Source organism: Magnolia sinica, chromosome 1 (assembly GCF_029962835.1).
Source record: "Magnolia sinica isolate HGM2019 chromosome 1, MsV1, whole genome shotgun sequence".
Classification (NCBI taxonomy): Eukaryota; Viridiplantae; Streptophyta; class Magnoliopsida; order Magnoliales; family Magnoliaceae; genus Magnolia; species Magnolia sinica.
In genome coordinates, this window is record NC_080573.1 from 13,519,674 (window position 1) to 13,542,712 (window position 23,039).

General features: G+C 38.5%; 1 protein-coding gene across 1 annotated transcript; it reads left to right on the top strand.

The window, feature by feature from the left end:
- Positions 1–3,383: 3,383 nt before the first annotated feature.
- LOC131240423 (autophagy-related protein 8C-like) lies at positions 3,384–13,868 on the top strand. Its single transcript, XM_058238648.1, has 6 exons — positions 3,384–3,519; positions 3,733–3,795; positions 10,890–10,945; positions 11,044–11,096; positions 12,856–12,974; positions 13,536–13,868. The coding sequence occupies exons 2-6, from the start codon at positions 3,759–3,761 to the stop codon at positions 13,640–13,642; spliced, it is 372 nt and encodes a 123-aa protein (XP_058094631.1). The 5' UTR covers positions 3,384–3,519; positions 3,733–3,758; the 3' UTR covers positions 13,643–13,868.
- The last annotated feature ends 9,171 nt before the right edge of the window (positions 13,869–23,039 follow it).

Consider the following 23,039-nt stretch of genomic DNA (forward strand, 5'->3'; position numbering starts at 1 on the left):
TTTTGCTTGATTATTTAGGTGAAAATGTACCTTAAACTATATATCAAGCAAGTGGGGCCATCACATAAATGATTAGCGGATTTCGTAAATGCGATTAATGGGTCCCACCAAGGTGATTAGTTGGGCTAGTAATTGTGATAGGTGGGTCCTACTTTAATGTGATTAGTTATTCCTTTTCCAAAGGTGATTTGTGGGTCCCTTGCATATGAAAATGACTATTGAGTCTCAAACCATAGATTCTGAGGCACTTTACCGATGGCCAAAGGCCAAAATTCACACTGGTTGAACACTTTAAAATGTGGGATCTGTGGAGTTATTTTATTATTGCTTGATCCTCGGGCACTTAAAAATGGTGCATGTGACATATATTATCTATTCATTTTGTTAGATTATTTTAAAGCATGAATAAAAAATTGAAGCAGATCTAAAAACTCTTATAACCCTAGGAAGTTTTTAATGGTAGGCATTCAATTCTCATTGTTTCTATAGCGTGGTCCACTCGAGATTTGGATTTGCCTCATCTCTAGACCTATGCCCTGAAATGAATGAGCCCTGTGGACATAAAATATACATCACGGTGGGGCTCACCTAGTACAATGTCAAGTTTTTCTTGATTATTTAAGTGAAAATGTACCTTAAACTATATATGAAGCATGAGTTATAATTATATCTTTACTACCGTTTACAATTATATCTTTACTACTGTTTACGTCTATTTACAACTAACTAAGCCACTCTTCACTGCCTGCTTAGTTTTTCTATAAAATGCAAAGTGAATAAGCCATCATCATTATTTTTATGTATTTGTTTAAACATGTATTATGATGCATAAATTGAGAGTCATATAAACTTGTAAAAGATGTTAGAAAAGTAAACTTTAATAATTATATTTTCATATGATAAACTATTATATTTACTGTAAATTTCTAGTGAAACAAATGGTTACATTCAAACACAGTCGATATCACCACATAATTACGAGAGTGAATAATCATTACTCATTTATATCTATTTATAGTCATAACTAAAAAACCAAACAAGCCTTCGAAATTCAAGTCACACTGCTGAATTGAGTGGGCACAACGTTGGTGGACCTTGAATCTCCTTAGATTGGTGGATCCTTGACCATGAGGCTTACAATGATGCATGTGCCTTACATCCAGGCAACTTATTTTAGTGTATGATCTAAAAAATAAGAACATCCAAATATCAGCTGCTGGACATATATACCACAGGCAGTTTGGATGAATACCCACTATTGAAAACTCCTTTAGGATCATTGGAATATTTATTTTCCTGATAAGGTCAGGAAGATCTACAGGAATGAACCACACAAAATAATACCAGCTTCATCCAAAACTTTTGTAATCCGCAATATGTTTTTAATGGTCAATCACCACTGTTTCCTGTGGTGTGGTTCACCTGATATTGGATTTGCTCCATTTCTCGAAGCAGGCCCTAAAATGATCTTTCAAAATGGATGGACAGTATGGATTTAAAGAACATGCATCAAGGTAGGCCCCACAGAAGGGGATCCACCGAAGCTGCACTGGAAGTGAGTAATGGAGTATGTGATTTTTGGAAAGTCACTTCATCCTGGTGAGCCTCATCATATGAATGGATTGGATCTCATGTAATTACAATTGTGGACTCAGAGGCAACGAAGGAAGGTCCCCATCTCAACTGTTCCCTATACTTATATAAATTTTTGATCGGCCCGATTTTTGGGTTGGATAGTGGAAATGAGGCAGCGCACCTGATGGACGGCCTGGATCTATTGCATGTGCTCAATAAAAGTTAAGATAGTGCATACACACGTGCACAAGGCTGCCCATCTACACGCACATGCGAAAAAAATCCAAGCCATCCAAGAGGTGGGTACCGGTGTGGAGCGTCTTGATCATGCCAGCCCTGCCAACATTGTAAGAAACAAAATGGATGGCTGGCAAAAACCTGGCAAAAAAATTTCTTCCTCATAAACCTGTTTCTAACAGCGTGGCCCACCTAAAAAGCTGAATAGCCCTAGTCTTAGGTCATGAACGGCTGTGATCTTGCTATAGCACATTTAGGAATGCGAACGGCCTTAGGCCAAGTTTATATAAGTAGAAGCTCCTTGTGGGCCATAGCGATGCCCGCGCTAAATCCTCTCCGTCCATCAGTTTCGCATGGAAACTAGGAAAGGTTTCAACGGTGGGCTTTTTTTTTTTAGTGGGTGTGGTGGATTCCCGGATCCAACGAGGTGGGTGGATCCCTGACTGTGGGGCCCACCATGATGTATGTGCCTTACATCCATGATGTCCATCTGTTTTGACAGATCATCTTAGGCCATGATCTCAAAAATGAAGCAGATCCAAATATCATGTGGACCACATCAGAGGAAATAGTGGTAAGTGATCATTAAAAACTTCTTGTGGGCCAAAAAAATTTTAGATCAGGCAGATATTTCTGTGGGCCCTTCATTCAGGTCTTTTTAACCTTATCAAAAGGTTGGATGGAAAATAAATATTCCAGTTGCCTCCAGAAGATTTTTATGGTGGGTATTCAATCACCACTGTTTCCTGTGGTGTGGTCCACCTAAGATTTGGATCAGCTTAATTTTTGGAACCATTCACTAAAATGGTCTAAAAAAACAGATGGACGGCATTGATATAGAACACATCATCAATATGGGCCTTACGGTAAACTTAACACTCACAAAGTTGTCACCCGGGTAACAGCTAATCTAACCCCAATTAAGGAATGAAAGATCCCTAACTGTGAGGCTTACCATGATGTTTGTGCCGTACATCCACACCGTCGATCCGTTTTAGAAGCTCATTTTAAGGCATAATCCAATGAACCAGATCCAAACATTAGCGGACCGCACCATAGGAAATAGAGATGATTGAATGCCCATCATTAATAACTTTATAGGACCCATCATAATGTTTATTTTCCATCCAACCTGTTGATAAGGTTAAACAGACCTGGATGAAGTGAAAAATACAAGGATCAGATCCAAAAATTTCGTGGCCCACAAAAACTTTTTAATTGTTAATCACCACTACTTCTAATGGTGTGGTCCATCTTAGATTTGAATCTTATTAAAATTTAGTATAACGTTCTAAAATAAGATGATATAAAAGATGAACGGCTTGGATATACAATTCACTTGTCAATGTGGGCCCCACACGGTCATATTAACATCCATTAAAGTGCTACCCGGGTAACAACCAATCCGAACCCTTTCCATTCACGCCAAACTGGCGAAAGAGATGGACAGACCCCATGATATCACGGTGGGCCCCAGAGAATTTTGGCACGCTTCCCACATGCATCGACGGTGTAGATGGGGATGACTTGAACACGTGGACATGAAGAAGTTTGTTTCCCGTCCAAATTCCTTCCTTTTATTGCCATCGGTGCCGTGCTGTAGCAGAAAACCCTAATTTCCGGCAACTAAAAACAAATCCCAACAGACCTCTCTTTTCTTCCATTCTCTTCTTCAAATACGAAATCGCCCCTCTCTGATTTCGACAGGTGATTTTTCTTCTTCTTCTTCTTCTTCTTCTTCTTCTTCTTCGGTACGATTCTTCTCTCATCTATTCCTTCTTATTCCGATTACTCATATTTCTTCTCCTCTCAATTCCTTCTCCGTCTTCTTCTCTCTCGATCATCTTTCTTCGATTCTGTTGTTTTCGTTCGATTCTTCTTTTGTGTTGATGTTGTCGTTCGGATGTTTGAAAATCGCAGAGAGCGGTAGCAGGAAAGGTCTCGCCATGGCCAAGAACTCTTTCAAGCTCCAACATCCTCTTGGTTCGTTTTCATCTTCTTTCTTTCGATGTGTTTATGTGCCTTTTGCTGGATTTTTTTAGTTGTTGCTTTTGTGAAACCCTAGTTTGGATTTTGTAATGGTTTTTGATCATCAAACTGGGATTTGATCCGTGTCGGTGATTGTCGTCCGTGTACTATTAGGGTTCCGTTGGATCATACGGAATGGCGTCCTCGCCGCGCGGATGACCTGGTGCAAAAATGGGGCTAGGGCACTCATCATTGGAGGACCGTCTAAACCGTCCATTGTTTTTGTAATGGGGTGGCCTGCTTGATGAGTGGATTAGCCTTATCTTTGCGGCTTTTCAACTGTGTGGTGGGCCCCACCTTATAGACGGCAAGGGTTTAGAAAGCGTCTTCATACTAGATATGGATTTTCCAAGTTTTTTAGTTAGTGCTGTGGTAGAAGTTAGCTTTTGATATTGGATGCTGGGTTCTGGAAGTTGTAATTTTTCTGGTTGAGTTGGCTGAATTCATTGCAGGGTTTGGAGCTTTTCCTTCTATGGGCCTTATTACGTTAATGTATCTGGAAGAACTTTTTGGATTCGGTTTATGCACTTGGATATCGTTGGATTGTCTAGGCCATATATATAATGATTGATTGATTATTGAATTGATATTCTTTATTGCGTTTGTCTTTTGACAGTGTGTTTTGTCCAGTTTTAAAATTTCACTACTATGCTTAAATGCTGGTTTTTGCCTATAGGCATGTGCTAGAAGACCATTATTTCTTTTCTTGTTGGATTGTCTCCTCTAATAATCGTTATGAGCCTTATGTCAAGTTAGGATGCATCATGCATAGTTATAGATGATTTTTGAATTGTCTGATAAGTGATATTTTTAAAAATAAGATTCCACTGCATCGTATTCCACTGTTTTGGGTGTTGTATGGTGGCCCCAATCTTGTTGGAACCATCACATTTTCACCAAAGACTTTCTACAATACCTTCTATAATCCAGGTACATTATTCCTCTTTTGTGTTTTAGGGATAATTAAGGGATGAGACTCAATATATAGATTAGTGGTTGAGATTAGGTATTGGTTAGTGTTTTAATACACAAATGCTTGGATTTTTGAGAATGCCATGTCTAAATTGGTTTGCAAGTAGAAGTTTGTTGTATTTTCTAGATGGAATAATCTTTCTTACAACGGAATAAAATCCTAAAAATTCACCTCTTTGAATTGTGTTGTTGGTGCAAAATTAAGTTCTCTTCTTCAATCCCTCAATCATCTCTACATAAATTGATTCACATTACATCTCGTCTTAATCTCATTCAAAGAAAAATGACCCTTCCAAATTCACTTTTCCACTCATGCTTTCTATAGACACTTTCTAGGTGTTTTTTATTTGAAGGTTTTACAGGTGCTTATATTAGAAAAGAAAATTAGAAAATATACAAAAGGAATTTGACTTATTCATGTATGCTTAACACAACTTTCTCTGTTCCTTATTTCTTTCGAACGGCAAGAAAAACTCTAAAATTTTATTTTATTCAATTTTAATTCAAATCCAAGAGGATACTAGGATGCATTTAATTAATGTCGACTACAAATACGAGCTATCCCAACTCCAAGGTTGTATTTGGTTATGCTTAGCCATCTATTGATACTCGGTGCAGGAATATAGCATTTTGTCACCATCATCTAAGCCTTATTCCAACTAATTGGGATTGGCTACATGAATCCATCTCTGTCATTCCACTCTATCAAGGGCCATGACTTCAGTTAGACCTTAGGTCATCAAGTCTTTTCTTACTACCTCTACCCACGTCTTTTTGGGACTTCCTATTTCCTTTTTAGAGCCTTCAACTTGTACGAACTTACTCCTCCAAAACAGCACTAGTCCTTAGTCTCTGTTGCACCTGACCTAATCATCTAAGTCTACTTTCCCTTATCTTGTTACCTATTGGTGCTAATCATAAATTCTTTTGATTGCATTCATTTCTAATTCTATCCGTCCTTATCTTGGCACTAATCCATTAGCTTCACTCCTCTCATGGACATGTTGTTTCTTAACTTCCCAACATTTTGTTTCATAAAGTATGGCTGGTCTCTCTCTCTCTCTCTCTCTCTCTCTCTCTCTCTCTCTCTCTCTCTCTCCCCTCCCTTTTGGACATTAATGGCTGGTCTTATAGCCATCCTATAAAAATTCCCTCTCAGTTTGAGTGTTAAATGATGATCACATAAAACTCCAGAGGCACATCTCCATTTCTTCCACCCCAATTGAATTCTATGGGCAACATCCTTTTCAATCTTTGAAGGTTTTACAGGTCCTTATCGCGCATGTTGCGGTAACAATAATATTATCGACCCAAGATATTGGAAGTGGTTATTTTGGTAAACTTCTTGGTCAACAATCTTTACTAATTCCATGTTTTCCTTCCTATTGTTACTAAAATTGCACTTTATGTACTCCATTTTAGTCAAACTAATTTTACATCCTTTAGATTCTAAAGTAGCTCTCCATAAATCTAGCTTTGTTTTTATGCCTTCCCTCGTCTTGTCAATCAAAATTGTCATCTACAAACAACATACACCATGGAATCTTTTCCTGCAAATACCTTGTGAACTTGTCCATAACTAATGTGAAAAGGGCTCAATGCTGACCCCTGATGCAAGCCTACAGTAATTGGGAACCAATGCAGGCGTATGGTCCACCTAGGCCCACGATCCACTGCTGGGCATAACATGTGCTGATTTTGGACTGTTCAGTTATAGATATGGGGCCTCAATATTAAATTTTGCAATTTAGTATTTGTGAACAAATATCGGGCTAATTTAAAGATGTAATTGAAGACGTGATTGAAGATGTGGAGGACTATTTCCTAGATTTTCTTTTTCTATTATTAGGCATTTGCCATTTTAGATTAATTAGTTATTAGATTGGTTTGAAATCAATCTCTTGGTCATTGTTTAAATTATCTCTGATATTATCGTTATCTCTAGCTTGGTGATACCGATTACACTGGTAGTGATACCGATAACACCAGTAGTATTAGAAATTTTAGGCATCAACAATGTACTAAGTACCGTCAACATATCGATATCGCCAATATTTTCAATTATGTAAATTTCAGGCATCGCTTGTATTACCAATGTATCGATATCGCCAATGTATCGTCAATATTTTTTACTGTGTAAATTCTAGGTGATGCCGTAACGCTTGTATCACAAGTGTATTGGAGATATTTCAATAATATTGTCAATGTAGAGATATCACAGAAAGTTTGTTTATTAAAAAAAAAAAAATCTATTTCAAATTTTTTATGAGCATATTGTTGCATGTAGTTTTCAATTTGTCGTTGCTAATATCTCAATATTATTGTTACCGCAAGATGCGCAATATCAAGACTACAATCTTTCGTTTCCTTTTTAGTTGTTAATGATTTCTCGGCAAAATATCATGAGTTGTCGATATTCTGCAATACCGATGGATTTTTTGATGGATGATTGGATGGTTAGATGGGATGGATGGGATGGTTAGACTGTTTCTTACGATGACACATGCTTTAAAGCCTCCATTAAATGGAAACTTATTATGTATACGTTCTTTTTGTAAATTTTTATTCCTCAATATGCAAATGTGTATCTTAGCATCTCTTAAAGTTTCATTGAAAATTCTACCATTTTCCCCATGTTTTCGCACATTTCCGATTATCAGTGATATTATTGGCGATATCGATATTGTTTCCATATCCCAGCCAATGGAACTTGTAGCGATACCGATACTTCAAACACTGATTGCGGTGACTCTATGATAACATGGTAGAGAGCTCCCTCCACCATACAAGTGGCTGGTAAGATGTTGGATTTCTATCATCCACCTAGTGGCCTTTGCCAGGGATGGCCCATGGTTTAAAAACCACATGGGTGGAAAAATCCGCACTATCATGTTCATTTCTTACCTCTGAGTTTCAGCTGTCAGCATATTTTGTCTGTCATCATCCATTTGAAAGCCACAATTTGGATCTGTCAGAATAGTTAGTGTAATTTATTTTTAGTATCTTGGTGTGAATGTAGAAGAACAAATCTCATTGTGTAATGCAAGCCAGGATGATCACAAGAAGCCTGCTATGAAGTTGCAGGGGCCCAAATAACAAATCCTATCACCAATCTGGTGGGTCCCATGTGTATTATACATGTGCTGATATCAACAACAAGGAGTCGTCAATTTTTATATGCCCAAGTCAACAAAAAGGATGATCAAGGTTGAAAATTTAATGGCGTTTGCTGGTTGAGGCTCAAGTATTGGTTGTAGATTCTTTTACATGCATTCTCTTTAAAGTGGCATTATGGTTTTCAAATGTTGAATAAATAGAAGTAAACTTTTCTTTAGAGAATAGATCTTTCTGAGATTGTGTGCAAATTATGTGTATGTTGCAAGATATGTGTATGTTAATCCATATCAACTATTAGCACTTATCAGTGTATCAGAATTTATCCATAACCGCATGGTTGCCCACCAGGCGATTATTATGCCCCATCAGAAAAAGCAAGTGATTGGATTGTGTTAGCTGCCTATCCTGATTTGTTGATGTCATCGTTGCCATGTTCCATCAATATTATGTTACATCCATTGATGACTGGTTATTTCCCAACCACCATGTGTTTGCCACATGATACTGTAGGAGTGAGTTGCATTGAGCTTCTATGATACCTCTGTTATCCTGATGTCCCAATATCATGTCCCATTGATTTTATTTTACGTTCATTGTTGATTCCTGGTTATTGCTTTCTCCTTCTTTTTTCTTTTCTTTTCTTTTCTTTTTTTCTTTTTCAGTGTTTTGTATATAAATCCCTCCCTTTTAATGTATTGGTAAACAACCTCTTTCCTTTTGAGTATTTGTAATTAGCACCTTTCCTTTAGTCAATTATTGCAAACTACCCCCCAGTTAGTTTTAATGATGGAATAAATAACACTTTTATAAGGAAAAAAAGAAAAGAAAAGATATTGCTCTAGTCAATAAAGGGGCATGTAGCGGGACACGGCATGTTAAGTAGAGGATGCATGGGACATTGATCATTAGATTTGGGTCCTTTTTATGACCAAAACTGTCTATATGATGTACCTACCTCTGTCCTGAAATAACTATCAGATTAAAGTATTTCAACTCTTTGATTATTTAAAGGTTATTTCAACAAAAGAAAGAAAGAAAAAAAGAAAGAGAGTTAAGATCATATTATTTTAAAATATTTTGGGGCTTTTATGAGGCCTGGCATCAAGTTTGAGCTCTTTTACTATGGGAGCTGTTGTTTCTCAGTGAGCAATACTTAATTGGCATCGACGGTTTTGTATTTTTAACTTCATGTTGAGATGATTTTTTGCATTGCATTTGCATTTCTTACACAAACTCAACCTCTCATGGAAAATTCTTTTTATTGTCATTTTGATGGATACTTTTGTGATATTTAGGTCAGTTTTACAGTATGGAAGTGTCAATTTTTGGGTTGATTTTTTGTTTTCTCAGGAACTTGTTGCGTCATAGCTGTTGTCAAGTACTTATTACTTTTTTTTTTTTTAATTCAATTGATTTTCTAACACTGCTTAGCTAGTTACCATCCTGATAAGAATGTACGATGTCATCTTCAGCTCAATAAGGGCTAACTGCTGGCTGATGGCTTGGCGAAACATAGAGCGCCAAGGCAGTTGTTGTATGGGGCACGCTTATCCAATCTCATAGTGTGCGGTGCTCGCTTAATTTCAAATTAGGTGTTATGTTATTACCAAAAAAAAAAGAAGCTCCATGGTTTAAAAATGGATTCAATATGCCTTCCAAAAAAAGAAAAGAAAAAGGATTCAATATGGCCGTACTGCGACTGTATAATCGTTCCCACTGTCACACAATGCAGGGGTGAATTGACTTGCTGAGAAAAGGGCCTTATCGGCCCATCCAGCCACACTTACGGAGGCCAATATACGGGCCTATACAGCCACAATGGTCGTCTGTTGTTTTTCTTTTCTTTTTATGCTTTTTTTTTTTTTCCCCTTCTACTTTTTTCTTCATTTGAAGATGAGGTTTATAAACTTATTTTGGACTATATATCTAAGGTTATTTTAGGAGTCAAAACAGAAACCTTGTCATTCTGTTTTTGGCATTAATGTTCAGAGTACAGACATCACATTGTCAGGTCCTATAAGTTGGGTTATCAATTTTCACATTGGTCAGGGAGCAAATTCAAATTTGTGGGATACATTCTCTTACTTCCAGGGCCTGTTTGATTTTTCATGTAACAGGTAACTACGTGGTAAATGGGTAATAATTACCTACCCAGGTTATTACTGCATGAGAAACGATGCAGATGTGACTGCTTAACTTTTGGGCACTAGAACCGAGGATGGTTGCCAAATGAACGTAGGGCCCACTGTGATGTACGTGGCTTATCCACACCGTTCATCCTATATTTCAGCCTCATTTAGGGTATGAACCCAAAAATGAGGCAGATCCAAAGCTCAAGTGGACCACACCACAGGAAACTGTGATAAATCATTCACACCCACTGTTAAATACTTCTTGAGGCTCTTAGATACTTTGGATGAAGCTGATATTTGTGTTTTCCTCTTATTCATGCCTGTGTGACCTTATGAAGGGTTTAGATGACAAATAAACTCCAATGTGGGTCTGGTGAAAGAAGTAGCTTTCAATGGTGGATGTTTCACCGACGCTATTTCCTTTGGTGTGGGCCAATTGAGCGTTGGATCTGCCTCTATTGTCAGATGATGCCCCAAAATGTTCATCTAAAATGGATGGATGGCTTGGATATGTCAAATATATCACAGTGCAGCCCACAAATTTAAGTCAAAATTTTTGTATGATTTTACAAAGCAGAACTACAGCCTGGTTATCAAACACGTTCAATAGTAATAATTAGTCATTTACCGTGTATTTACCATTACAATGGAAAATCAAACACCCTCTAGCAATATTTTGAGGAAAAGGACTTCCTGCTAGATTATTCTGCTGATACCTTCATGGTTCTGTTGATACCATTGATATGAGATTCATAATTCTTTATCATTTATTGCCATTACAAAAACTCGTTGTCATCTTTATGAAATTTGTGTTTTTTTGCATGCCAGAAAAGAGGCAGGCTGAAGCAGCTCGGATTAGAGAGAAATATCCTGATAGGATTCCAGTAAGAAGTTTCTTGGTTTTTTTATTATGCAGTTTACTTCTCTGAATTACCATTCCCCTTTTCTATGAGATTCTTATCTAAGTCTTTGTGCAATTTAGGTGATTGTGGAAAGGGCTGAAAAGAGTGACATACCGGACATTGATAAAAAGAAGTCGGTGTCTTTTCCTTACTAGTTCTTACTTCTTTTTTTTTTTGTCTTTATTTCAATATGGTTGAGTCTGTTTCTTTTCATTTTGTCTTTTCCTTGCTGGTTACTTTTTTCATCTTCATTTCAATATGGCTGAGTCTGTTTCTTTTCATTTCTTTATCAGTTAGTCTTTGTTTCCACTTTTTTTTTTTTTTGGTTTCTTTTCAGCCCTTATTATGAAATTAAGGAACCCTGGTGTTTATGCTGTGAGACTTCCTGCAATGTATTTTTGACGTAAGAAATGTTCTCTCTATGAGAGAGAGAGCTTCCTCGCAGGTGATGCCAGTCCTTTGAGAGAGGGCCTGCACATTCTTGCTTCGACAATCGTTGAAGCCACATGGCAAACATCTTTCACTGGGTAGACCATGGCGCCAAACCATGGTCGTTGTGCTACATTTTCAAGAAAATCAGGAACTTATATCTTGATTGAATATTTTTGTTTAATATTGTAAGTAAAGGTTCTAATGATTTGGTAGTGGGCCCAGCATCCAAAGGCATCAGCCGATCAGCCCTTTGGATTATGACTTCTGTTCCCTACTCTTTTCTTTAATTTCGGATCCTTGCTCTTGCTCGGGTGGCAGACTCTTGGGAGTTTCAACACCCTGTCAAGGGTTCGAGTATCCATAGGTGGTGAAATCTCACTACGGCGTGAGTGTGTGGGGGTGTGTGTGCGCGTGTAAAAGAAAGAAAAAAAAAGTAGTGTCTATCTGCAATGCATGTATTAGGTGAAATGCTATGTCTATCAATGATGAGTTTTTTTTGGCTGATTGGTCTAGTTAGTAGAAAGGTGCCATAGAGAACCACCTATTGCTTAGCGAAGCCAGCCATTTGTCTCCTGGTCTATTCATCATGCGAGTCCCATCCTAGGGGAAAATATCTGTGTACTAACATGTTTATCATGGTCTAGTAACAGTGTTATAACCCGAGTAGTTTTTTGCTAACACACGTAGGCCTTTCCTAACATCTAATATGCTTTTAAAGTTTTGCATTAACATGTGTCTCAACCGTGAAGGATGAATGCTCTCAGTCTAGTTGGTCTCTCTCTTTGGACACAGTAGTACAGAACTTCGACAGCTGCAGCAGCTGCACTGACCATTATTTTAAGAGAAAAAATCTGCATGTTGTCATATTACAAAACATGGCATAGTGTTTACTCTTATAATCATCTTATAATAGGGTTAGTGAATGGAATTTGTCAATTTTCTTTCCCATAATGTAACTTGCTTTTTGTTCATGTCACAACGTTTACCTGATCTGAACCTATCATCAGGTAGGCTCTCTAGTCTCTACCTTGGATGGGCCATGTCCCAAAATCACAGTGATCTGGCAAATCCTAAATTTCATTGGAGTTTTGGGGAAGAAAGTGGATGGTTATCAGAAGTCAACTGAAGTTAATTTGACTTCCCATTTTCACTCTTAAAAATCCTTCAATCTAAGGGTTACGTTGTCCAGTTGGCACAGTCAGGATATGGTATATGGCCCATCACATGTGCGAGTTATGTGTATTCTTTACCCGCATTGCGGGCTTTATAATAAATTGTTGTTTCTTTAAAAAAAGGCATTGGATTGAACCCTGGATCACTCACGCACACCACACCGTCTCTGTCAGCTCATCTAACGAGCGGGAGATATCTAACACACTGCATTTTCGTTTTTGGTTGGATGTTTCCTTTAACCATTCTTTAGGCCTGATTTATTGCGCATGCTATTTTTTTGAGTGCAGGTATCTTGTACCTGCTGACTTAACTGTGGGGCAATTTGTTTACGTGATTCGAAAGAGGATGAATCTGACCCCTGAGAAGGCCATTTTCATCTTTGTGAAGAATCTTTTGCCACCCACTGGTAAGGAATTTGAGACAGATTTCATTACTTCCATGATGCTCCATTTGGATGCACCGAGTGTATTGGATTAGGATCAGATCAGGAAACATTCACATAATGTTTGAATACATGGAATCCAAGAGGAAAAAAAAAGAAGAAATTAATAAATAATTATCTAATGATTATTTTCATGAGTACTATCGAAACATGGAATCTATTTTTAAGGGCCTGCTTTGGATAGCAACTGGCATTCTTGTATCCTTTGGACATAGTCACGGAAGTTTCTTGAGCCAGATACCTAACCATGGAAAGGTCCGTATAATTGCTCTGTGCATCCCACCATTTTCTTATCTATCCAAACATCCCATGTTCCTACATCAAAGAAAATACTTTCCATTTCCTATGAATTTCCATGATATCCAAACATGCCTTTAGTTCAATTAAAGTTTAAATGGCAAAAATTGATGGCATTTTGAAGTTATTCTTAATTTACTATTCTAATTGCAATTCATTTTGTTACTACATCCAAACTAGCCCCAAGACACTCACTGACTGGTCTTATGCTTCATTTGGTCATTGCAGCTGCTCTTATGTCTGCAATCTATGAGGATAACAAGGACCCAGATGGCTTTCTATACATGACTTACAGTGGCGAAAACACATTCGGGGCCTTGTTTGGCAAGCATTAGAACCCATGTAAATAAGAACATGGATGGAAAGGTGTATATTCTCTTCAATCTCCCCATATCTTGCTTTTCAATGGTAGTTGAACCTCTGTTTTTTTTTTTTTTTAAAATTGATCTTCATCTCTTTTATTGTTACTTTAAAACCACCATTGGAATGTCAGTACGTAAGAGAACAGTTTGAATGTCAATAGCCTTCAGTGAAGTAAGAGTTTTTAGCCGTTGAATCTTTGGATCTTCCCGTGGGTGAAGAGGTCGACTGGTGCGTTTACATTTACGAATTCTCCCTAATTGATTGCAAACACCATGCTGCATCTTGAGTTGGGATTTTAAACTGATTAGGCCAGGGTGGTCCTGATCAAAATTCTCACCACTGACCCATTTACAACCCCTCTTCTTCTCACTGATCGAAATTCTTTATGTGAAATGGGATGTCGTTGGTTGCTAATGTTTTGAGGTTGGGACCTGATGTCCCACTGGGTCAACCAACCATGTCTGTGCACATGGCATGTAGTTCGAATTAAACCGTCCAATACGTGGGCCCCTAGTGCGAGCATGAGAACCGTTCACTGATCAGTTGCTTTCTTCATACATGTGGTAATGCGTATGAGATCTTAACCTATCATCAGGTAGGTTCTGTTATCTTGGATGTTCCATATCCGAAAATCACACTTATCTGAAATCTCTGACCATTTGACTGTAGTTCCGTTTAAAAAAAAAAAGAAAAAAAAGAAAAAAAAGAGGAGAGAGAATGAAAGAGAAGGAAAGATGACTTTCAGAAAGTCGACCAAAGATCATTTAATCACACATTTATCTCCCTTAAAAAATATAATCGGATTCCATGGTATGTTTGGTGTGTTGATGTGGCATAGTTCGATGGGCCTCATCATGATATATCTGTTATATCCACCTTGCGAAAGCGCCCAAAAAATGAGGAAGATGCAAACCTTAAGTGGACCACACCACAGAAAGCAGTGGGAATTGAACTCCCTCCCATTTGAAAACTTATTGGGGGCTTCCCTTCATCCAGGTTTGTGACTTTATGAACAGGTTGGATGGCAAACAGACATCATGGTGGGCCCTAGGAAGGTTCAGTTGCTGCAGAATATGGCACACGAGCCAGTTACAGTGGCCCACTTTGCAACTTTCAAGGGTAAACCCTTCCCCAATCGTGCTAAAGGATTGATATTTTGGGACATGGCATGTTCATTGTAGGGTGACGACTCATATTTTGCTCTATATTTTGGATTTAAGTCGTATGGTGTTTGTTCGTTAGACTTTTTATGATAAAGAATGGAGACTATTGATATGATCGGCCCCACGTGAATGTGAACGCCATGAAGATATGCTTCCTTAATGGGAGAATCCTAACCTTTGGTTCAGGGTCTGCTAATCACCTACAGTACGGTGAGCTGGAGTAACATGCCTAAATAATTAGGCTGGTCCGGTCATCAGCACCTTTAAAAATGGACGCTGATGGTCCGATTAACCTGATTTTCAAGATTCAGGATGGGGGGTCGAAGTTTTGCCCGGAGATGCTACACGATAATAGGAAAACTAAATTCTCAGTCCGAAGTCAATGCATTTATGGATGGCCTCGATCACCAAACCATCTAATCCAAATGTATGGATGAGCTCTATCTCTCTATTTAAAAAAAAAAAAAAAAAAAAAACTGTTATTCTACTTTTTCTTTTTCTTGGACCTCTTGCACTAAAAAATGCTCTCAGGAAGCTCCAGTTAGGTTCTCATAAGATAGGCCCATGCTTCAGTGATCCATACCATTTATATGTTCTTCTCCTTGATGGAAATTAACAGTTAACTCTTCTTTTGCTTCTTTACAAATAAATGCAGCAATTGTCCACTCAAATGAAAAATAAAAAGTAAAAAAAAAATACCCGAGGTTAATGGCTAGTATCTTTCAATTTAGGGAGAGTTTCTGCACATGATCCATCCACGGTGGGCCCAATAGATTAGTGGACCACATTATAGTAGCATTGGGTATCAATGATAGAAAATCCCTAGTACACTGATGGAAGCTTATGTGTCATGATATGGGTTCTTTCATCTTTGGCCCCCTTGATGATGTGTCAGTCATACCTTATAGGGTCCACAGCTGACAAAAGGACCCAGGCTGCGCACGTGTCAAGGAGAATGGGGGCCTGAATTAGGTGTTTGCCGGGTAATAGTCTAGTGTGTGTTACCCCTACCGTAGGGCTCAGCTTGATGATGTGTTGTATATCAACGCCGTCCATCCGTTTTTCCAGTCCATTTTAGCATGGCCTACCAAAGATTATGTAGATCCAAATCTCAGGTGGACCACACCACAAGAAACAGTGGTGATTGAGTTCGTCACCATTGAAAATTCCAAAGGGCCCATCGTAAGGTTTTTGTAATGTTTATTTGCAATCCAACCTCTTGATAATGTCAACAAAAAAAAAAAAAAAAAAAAGAAGAAAAGAAAAGAACAAAAAAGGAAAAAAAAAAGAAAAAGGAAGAAGAAAAAAAAAAGAAACAAAAGATATGGATGAATGGAGAATAGAAATATCATATTCATCCAAAACTTTTCCACCCCATAAAAAGTTTTTTAATGGTTATTCATCACTGTTTCTATTTGTATATTCCAAATGAGATTTGGATCTACTTATAATTTTGAATCTCATCTAAAATGAGATGGAAAAACAGATGGACGGCGTGGATAAACAAAAAATAGATCAAGGTGGGCCCCACACGGATAGGGTAACACCCACTAAGCTGTTGCCTGGGTACCAGCTAATACCATTCCGCTCTCGGAGAATAGTGGCATTGGCTTTTTCATTTTCCTAAAACAAGAATTATATTCCACCTAACATTCCAAGTGCCAAAATTCGCGAAGGTTTGGCGCCAAAGTCGGTGGGGGAACTAACTTAGTAATGAGTCTGGCCCACTTGATGACCGACCAGCCTTATTTTTCATGCATGATGTACGTGCCAGGGCCCACCAAAATCAATGAAGGCCTAGACTCCTTTGTTAGTTTTGTACCTTTTTAAAAATTGGAGGTGATTCATCCTCCTCAGACGTGGCAATAATGTACAGCATCTGGACCATCCAAATTGATGCCGACATTGTGGATGGGGCATAAGTATCCCCATCAAGCAATCCTAACCATTCAAATTGACTGTCAGGTTGTGGATGGGGTCTGTCAGGTTGTGGATGGGGTATAAGTACCCGATCAAGCAATCCTAACCATCCAATGGGTGGATATGAAATGGACGGTTAAAAGTAAAATAGTGAATGGATGATTGATATTATCTTAGTGTAGGTTTTAGGCAACGGTCCATCTACAGTTGGGTCCGCAATTTGGACGGTGCAACTATGCCATGTGGCACTGTTAGAGAGTCACCACCATTTTAAAATGGCAATGAACTCGCATTAGGAGCCTAGCCATGAATAATCAAGATCTCGAAAACACGTTCCCATCATTGTAACAACCAACGCATTCTCACTCGGAAAAACAAAAAAAAACATTTGATACTCTGGCATAGTGTAATGAATGATACTCGACCACTGATAAATTGTAGCTGTCGCATGCAAAGTAAATTAAATTAAACTGTCCAAGGTGTGGGCTGCACTTTATATGTAGTGTGAAAAATACAAAATTTCGTTTACCTGATTACTTAATTTTCATATTAGTGGACACCTATTAGACGGTTGAAATGAAACTTATCAAGTGGGCCCATTTCATCAAACAAGTGTACATAAATCAGATGTTAGGATTTTTTAAACTAGTCTCATTTTAAGTGGGGTTCCACAATTTCGGCAACTTAGTTGGACGTATGCCATGTGTATAAGTTCTCAGTGCCTGTATATCAATAAGCATATATTCTCCCGAGTATCACATAACTAAATCCCTATGTTATTTTCTCCTGCAAATAGAAAAGGTATTACACGTCACACATAGCATTCAATGAAGAAGTTAATGGACAGCCGTCCAGCTGGTCGCCAGCATAAAAAAGGAGTGATTATGTGGAAAGCGATAGCTGCTGCCTAGAATTGCCAAAATGTATTAAGAGTTGCCCATTTTCTTCTCACCCTCAACTTCATGGACCCCATGGATGATAGGTTAGGTGTGATTCAAGGAAGGGACCCACCATGTGGATTGCGTGGATTCACATTATCAGCTGGTGGATTCACATTATTAGCTAACTTTATACTAATATCTATCAGCTCTATCACCTTTAAGTTGTAGGATTCGATCTGATCAGTGCATTGTGTAACTAATCAATCAAATATATAGCTTTCGTGTTATTTTTAGTGTTGATAGAACTTTTTAACTAATCAGGTCTACTTTTCGGGCCAAACTCAACCCAACCCAACCCAACCCATAGTCACCACAAAATCAAAATAAATCAAGTTGGGTTTAACATAAAAGGATCCAACTTAGCCTATTTGTTTAAAATATTTATTTAAAAGCTTGAGTTTGGGTTGAATGTATTTAGATCTAGAAAGTACATGGAGTAGTTTCACACATATGGTGCTGAAAATATGTTGGTTGTGTTTTAAGCCTAAATCAAATGAGCTCCAAAGGAACACGTTATGCTATCTTAGATGAGACTTCAAGAAAATTTTCAAAAATAAAGCTAAGTATTAATTGTCTTTGGACCACTAATGTGATACTATGGATGAATGGTCACATCAAAAAATAATTATATAGGTTGAAATGTAAATTTAGTGTAAATCAATAGGGTTATACATGCATTGATTTGTTATCTCTAAACACAAGTACATTGATCTATAATTGTATTTGGAGTTTAAAGGGTTGATTCTTAACTAGGTTTGGTTCGAGTCTAGGGTGTTGATTAGGTCTATTTTGGATTTATTTTGATTGGATACATGCCCAACCCACTATTGATTTCTCCCACCAAATCGATGTTGTATTCCTTCAAATAAGTGGCTGAGAGTATGCAAGCTACTTTGGCCTTTTGGCAGGAAGTTCCTTGTCCCCTTGGATAGTGTCCCCATGGATAGATGATTCAATAGAAGGGCGATCAAAGATATGCTTTTAGCCCCAACTGCAAGAACAATGACCCATTGGCTTTTCACCAATTACACCAAAGATGTAGGGGAAGCATCATCCAAGGAAGCTGATGGGTCTTTTCAGACAGCTAACAAATGTATATGTGCGAAGTGAATTTTGGTCAAAGACCTAATGGTTTCAAACTCATATCCATCTGTATATTGTTGGGTCGGATCAACCGGCCTATTTACACACAAATTCATGATGATGAGATCGATTGTCACTACTTTAATGGACAATGGACAATAATAATATAGGTCGGCAACGCTACGAAAGAGAGAGGTCTCAAGTCCAACCGGTTGCATGATTAGTAACCAACTAATTAGTAGATGAGTTCCATCTTTTCATGTGCATTTGCAACATTCATCCGCTCCAAAAGGTTATCCTAACCGTGAGGATCACCTTATCCTAAAATTAGCAAGATCTACTCATCAAGTGGGCCACAATTGTATATTATTATTTATCAGCGGCTATCTATTATTTTCTACATTAGGTCCATGCATCGGAATGATATTTTCATAAGGTGATCCTCAAGGCCATCAACCTATGGGCACATTGGATGTTGTACACATGTTGAGGATCAATCGTGCGTGCATTATATATAGAAATATTATATTTTCATGAGAATTTAAATTAGTTTGCAAATTAAAATTTAGATGATGAGTTAGAAACGAACATGTATAAAATTTTCACAATGATATAAACGGGTCTAAGAGTATTAAAGGAAGTTCCATGTATGGCTCTCCACAGTAAAAACAAGAAAAAGAAAAAGAAACTACCATGAATTACTATTACACCTGATTTGATGGGTTAAATTGAATGATATTGATAATGTCATGTGTTAATAATATATTGAAATAAGACAAATAGAAGATCTCCTTGGCTGTTATAGTAACTAAATTCGATCGGAACTTCAAAGAGTCATAATTAACCTGAAAAAGGCCAAGTCTAGGAGGTTATTGTCATGGGACACATGTATTGCGCCTGAGATTTACAATAGAATTTAAAAAGATCACAGTAAGTTATTTGCCTTAATAACCATGACTAATAGTTGATAACGACCGAAATAAGATCAAGCATCAATAATTCGGTTGAAATACTATAATATCAAACAAGACAAGAGAGACACTTATGGGAAAAAACGTTCAGTAGAGAAGAACCATAAGAGTAAGGTAAAGGCAATGCCGGGTTATCCAATTTTGGTGGTGCTTGTCGCACCTTCGAGTGGAAAAAGGATAACTATCATCTACACTTGGGAAAACATGGAAGGCTTTAACCCATGGAGTAGTGGGAAGACATTCACATAACAAATACCTATTCAGCAATAACCGTCTGCTACATTTGACAAATCGTGCCTGGCTAGAACTACTTAATGGCCTAAACAATTATTTACATATTAACAAACGTGAAAAGTGACTATGAAGATAATTCTTCAACAATCACCCATGAATTTTATAAATATGAGAATGATTAAAGAGCTCCAATTCCAGTGCTACTCATCTTTCTCCATAGGGATTTATTTTTGTAGTTTAGCTTAACTTTCTATCATTCATCAGTGTTACACTGCTCTTAGCCTTTTAGTTTAGTATAATGTTGGCGTGAGTGATTCTGATTGAGGTATAGAAGGATAGAAATCTCTTAATTATAGGGTCAACATTCCGTTGAGCCCTTTTAGGCGCAATATCTGTAGAACCATGTATAGCCTCTTGTACTGTTGTTAAATACTCTGTTTTTCTTTGTAAAGATATACTCTGAAATTATATAGAATTTCTATATACCAAAATCTGTCATGGTATCAAAGCAAGTTATCCGTTATTCTTGGATATTCACCATTTTCATTCTAAACTGACCCACCAACCGCTTTTGCTTCAATGGCCGACGCAAATTCACCGACCCCTACCATACTAACCGAGCTGACTACAAAGATGGCGGAGGTTCTAACCAAAGCCTCCGTTCCGACCACAACCACATACGCCGCTGCTGCACCGATTGACATCAAGTTGGACAACACCAACTATGCCATCTGGTCCCAGGTTGTTGAGATGTACAACTCCGGAAAAGACAAACTGAGATATATTAATGGCAACCTCCCTTAACCTTCTCCGACTAACCAGACCTTCCGACAATGGCGCACAGACAACGTCGTTGTAAAATGATGGCTCATTAACTCCATGGATTCCTCCCTCATAGGTAACTTCATTCGTTTCCCTACTGCCAAGTTAGTCTAGGATGCCATTACCACCACGTATTTCGACGGCAGTGATGCCTCTCAAGTCTACGTCCTCTGGCGACGTGTGACAAGGCTCAAGCAAGGCGGCGGCTCTGTGGAAAAATTTTATAATGAGCTTTAGGGCCTCTGGCGTGGGATAGACTTCCGCCGCCCCAATCCGATGGAGTGCCTTGTGGATATCAAGCACTACAACACGTTGCTACAGGAAAATCGTGTTTATGTGTTTTTGGATGGGCTCGATGACCACCTCGATAACATCTGCAGTGATGTTCTGCAGATGCAACTGTTCCCCACGGTGGAGCAAGCCTACTCTCACATCCGCAGGGAAGTAGTTCGCCAAGCTGGATGGTCCTCGGGTGTTTTTTTGGCATCAAAGGCTGGAAAAAAAAAAAACACACCAGTCGGGATGCCTACCACTGGTTTCATTTCCTTAAATGGCAGTAAGCAAGTGACAAACTCTAAGCCAAAGGTCATGGGGGACGGAGCTAAATGCTCTCATTGCAGAAATGGCAAGCATACCTATGAAACTTGTTTCAAACTTCACGCATACCCTGACTGGTGGCATGAACACCAAGCCCAAAAGCGTCGTGATAGAAATGATGGAGGTCAAGGGAAGGTTGCAGTAGTTACAGCAGAACCGGAGCTGTCTCTTATTCCTATTGACTCTTCGGGCTCCACCGCAGGTATTGTTCTTTTTGGTTCCCGTAGCTATGGTGATGGGAGCACCTGGATACTTGATTCTGGAGCTACGGATCACATGACATTTGACACCAAGAATTTTTCCCAACATTCCCCACCATGGCGCACTAGCATTACCAATGCTAATAAGGTTATTTCCTCGGTTACAGGAGCTAGCATTGTAAAGTTGTCACCAGCTCTATCCTTGTCTAACACTTTACTTGTGCCCTCCCTTTCTCACAAATTACTATCTGTAAGTCAAGTTACCAAAGACTTGAATTGTTTGGTGCTAATTTATCCTACCTTTTGTCTTCTTCAGGATATTCTCACCAAGGAGATCATTGGGCGTGGTACTAAGAGCGGGAGCTCTATTACATGGATGACTTCAGTGTGGGCTAGGAATATCATGTATACCATCCGAGGGACTAGAAAGTACAATAGATTTTGCTTTGGCACCGTCGGTTAGGTCATCAGTCATTTGGATATTTGAAGCGTTTGTTACCTGATTTATTTTCGAAATTGTCAATTTCAGACTTTACATGTTACATTTGCATTTTAGCCAAGAGTCATCGAGTTACATATCCATTGAGTACGAATAAAAGTGATATTCCTTTCGCTTTAGTTCACTCTGATGTGTGGGGTCCTTCCCTAAAACCCTCTATGTCTGGTGTACGTTGATTTGTGATATTTATTGATGACTCCATTAGAATGACTTAGCTTTACTTATTAAAAAATAAAGATGAGGTCTTTAGCATTTTTCAAGCTTTCCATACTATAGTTCGAATTCAATTTTCTGCTGAAATTCGGATTCTGCAGTCTGATAATGGTGGCGAATACATGAATAGTTGATTTCAAGATTATTTTTGACACCATGGTCTACTTCAGAGACATCTTGCCCTCAAACCCCTTAGCAGAATGGTGTCGTTGAGCGAAAAAATCGTCATATTCTTGAAACTACTTGTGCCCTTCTACTAGGAGCTCATGTACCTAATACTCATTGGCCGGCTGCGGTTACCACAACTGTTCATCTCATCGACCGGATGCCTACCAAGGTTCTCACTTTCAAGACCCCTCTACAGGTCTTGTCGACAGTCGTTCACTTACCTATAGTGTTGATGCTTCCACCAAAAGTCTTTAGCTGCGCTGCCTTTGTTCATCTTTCAAAGAACCAGCGCACGAAACTCGATCCCTGTGCCATTCGTTGTCTGTTTTTGGGGTATGCTGTAAATCAAAAGGGGTATCGCTGCTATGATCCCTCCACCCGGCGTACCTATGTGACGATGGATGTCACATTTCTGGAATCTGACATGTTCTTTTCTCCTATCGCTTCCAATTCTTCCCTTCAGGGGGAGACCAGTGATGAAGAGATGAATTAGCTACTCAATAACACTAATGGAGGATCTTTAGTTCCTTCAGTTCCTTCTCAACCAGCCCTCGAGGA

Coding starts and splice junctions, on each gene's coding strand:
- LOC131240423 (XM_058238648.1), top strand. CDS start 3,759: ATGGCCAAGAACTCTTTCAAGCTCCAACATCCTCTTG. Junction 3,796..10,889: donor CAAGCTCCAACATCCTCTTG/GTTCGTTTTCAT, acceptor TTTGCATGCCAG/AAAAGAGGCAGGCTGAAGCA. Junction 12,975..13,535: donor GAATCTTTTGCCACCCACTG/GTAAGGAATTTG, acceptor TGGTCATTGCAG/CTGCTCTTATGTCTGCAATC.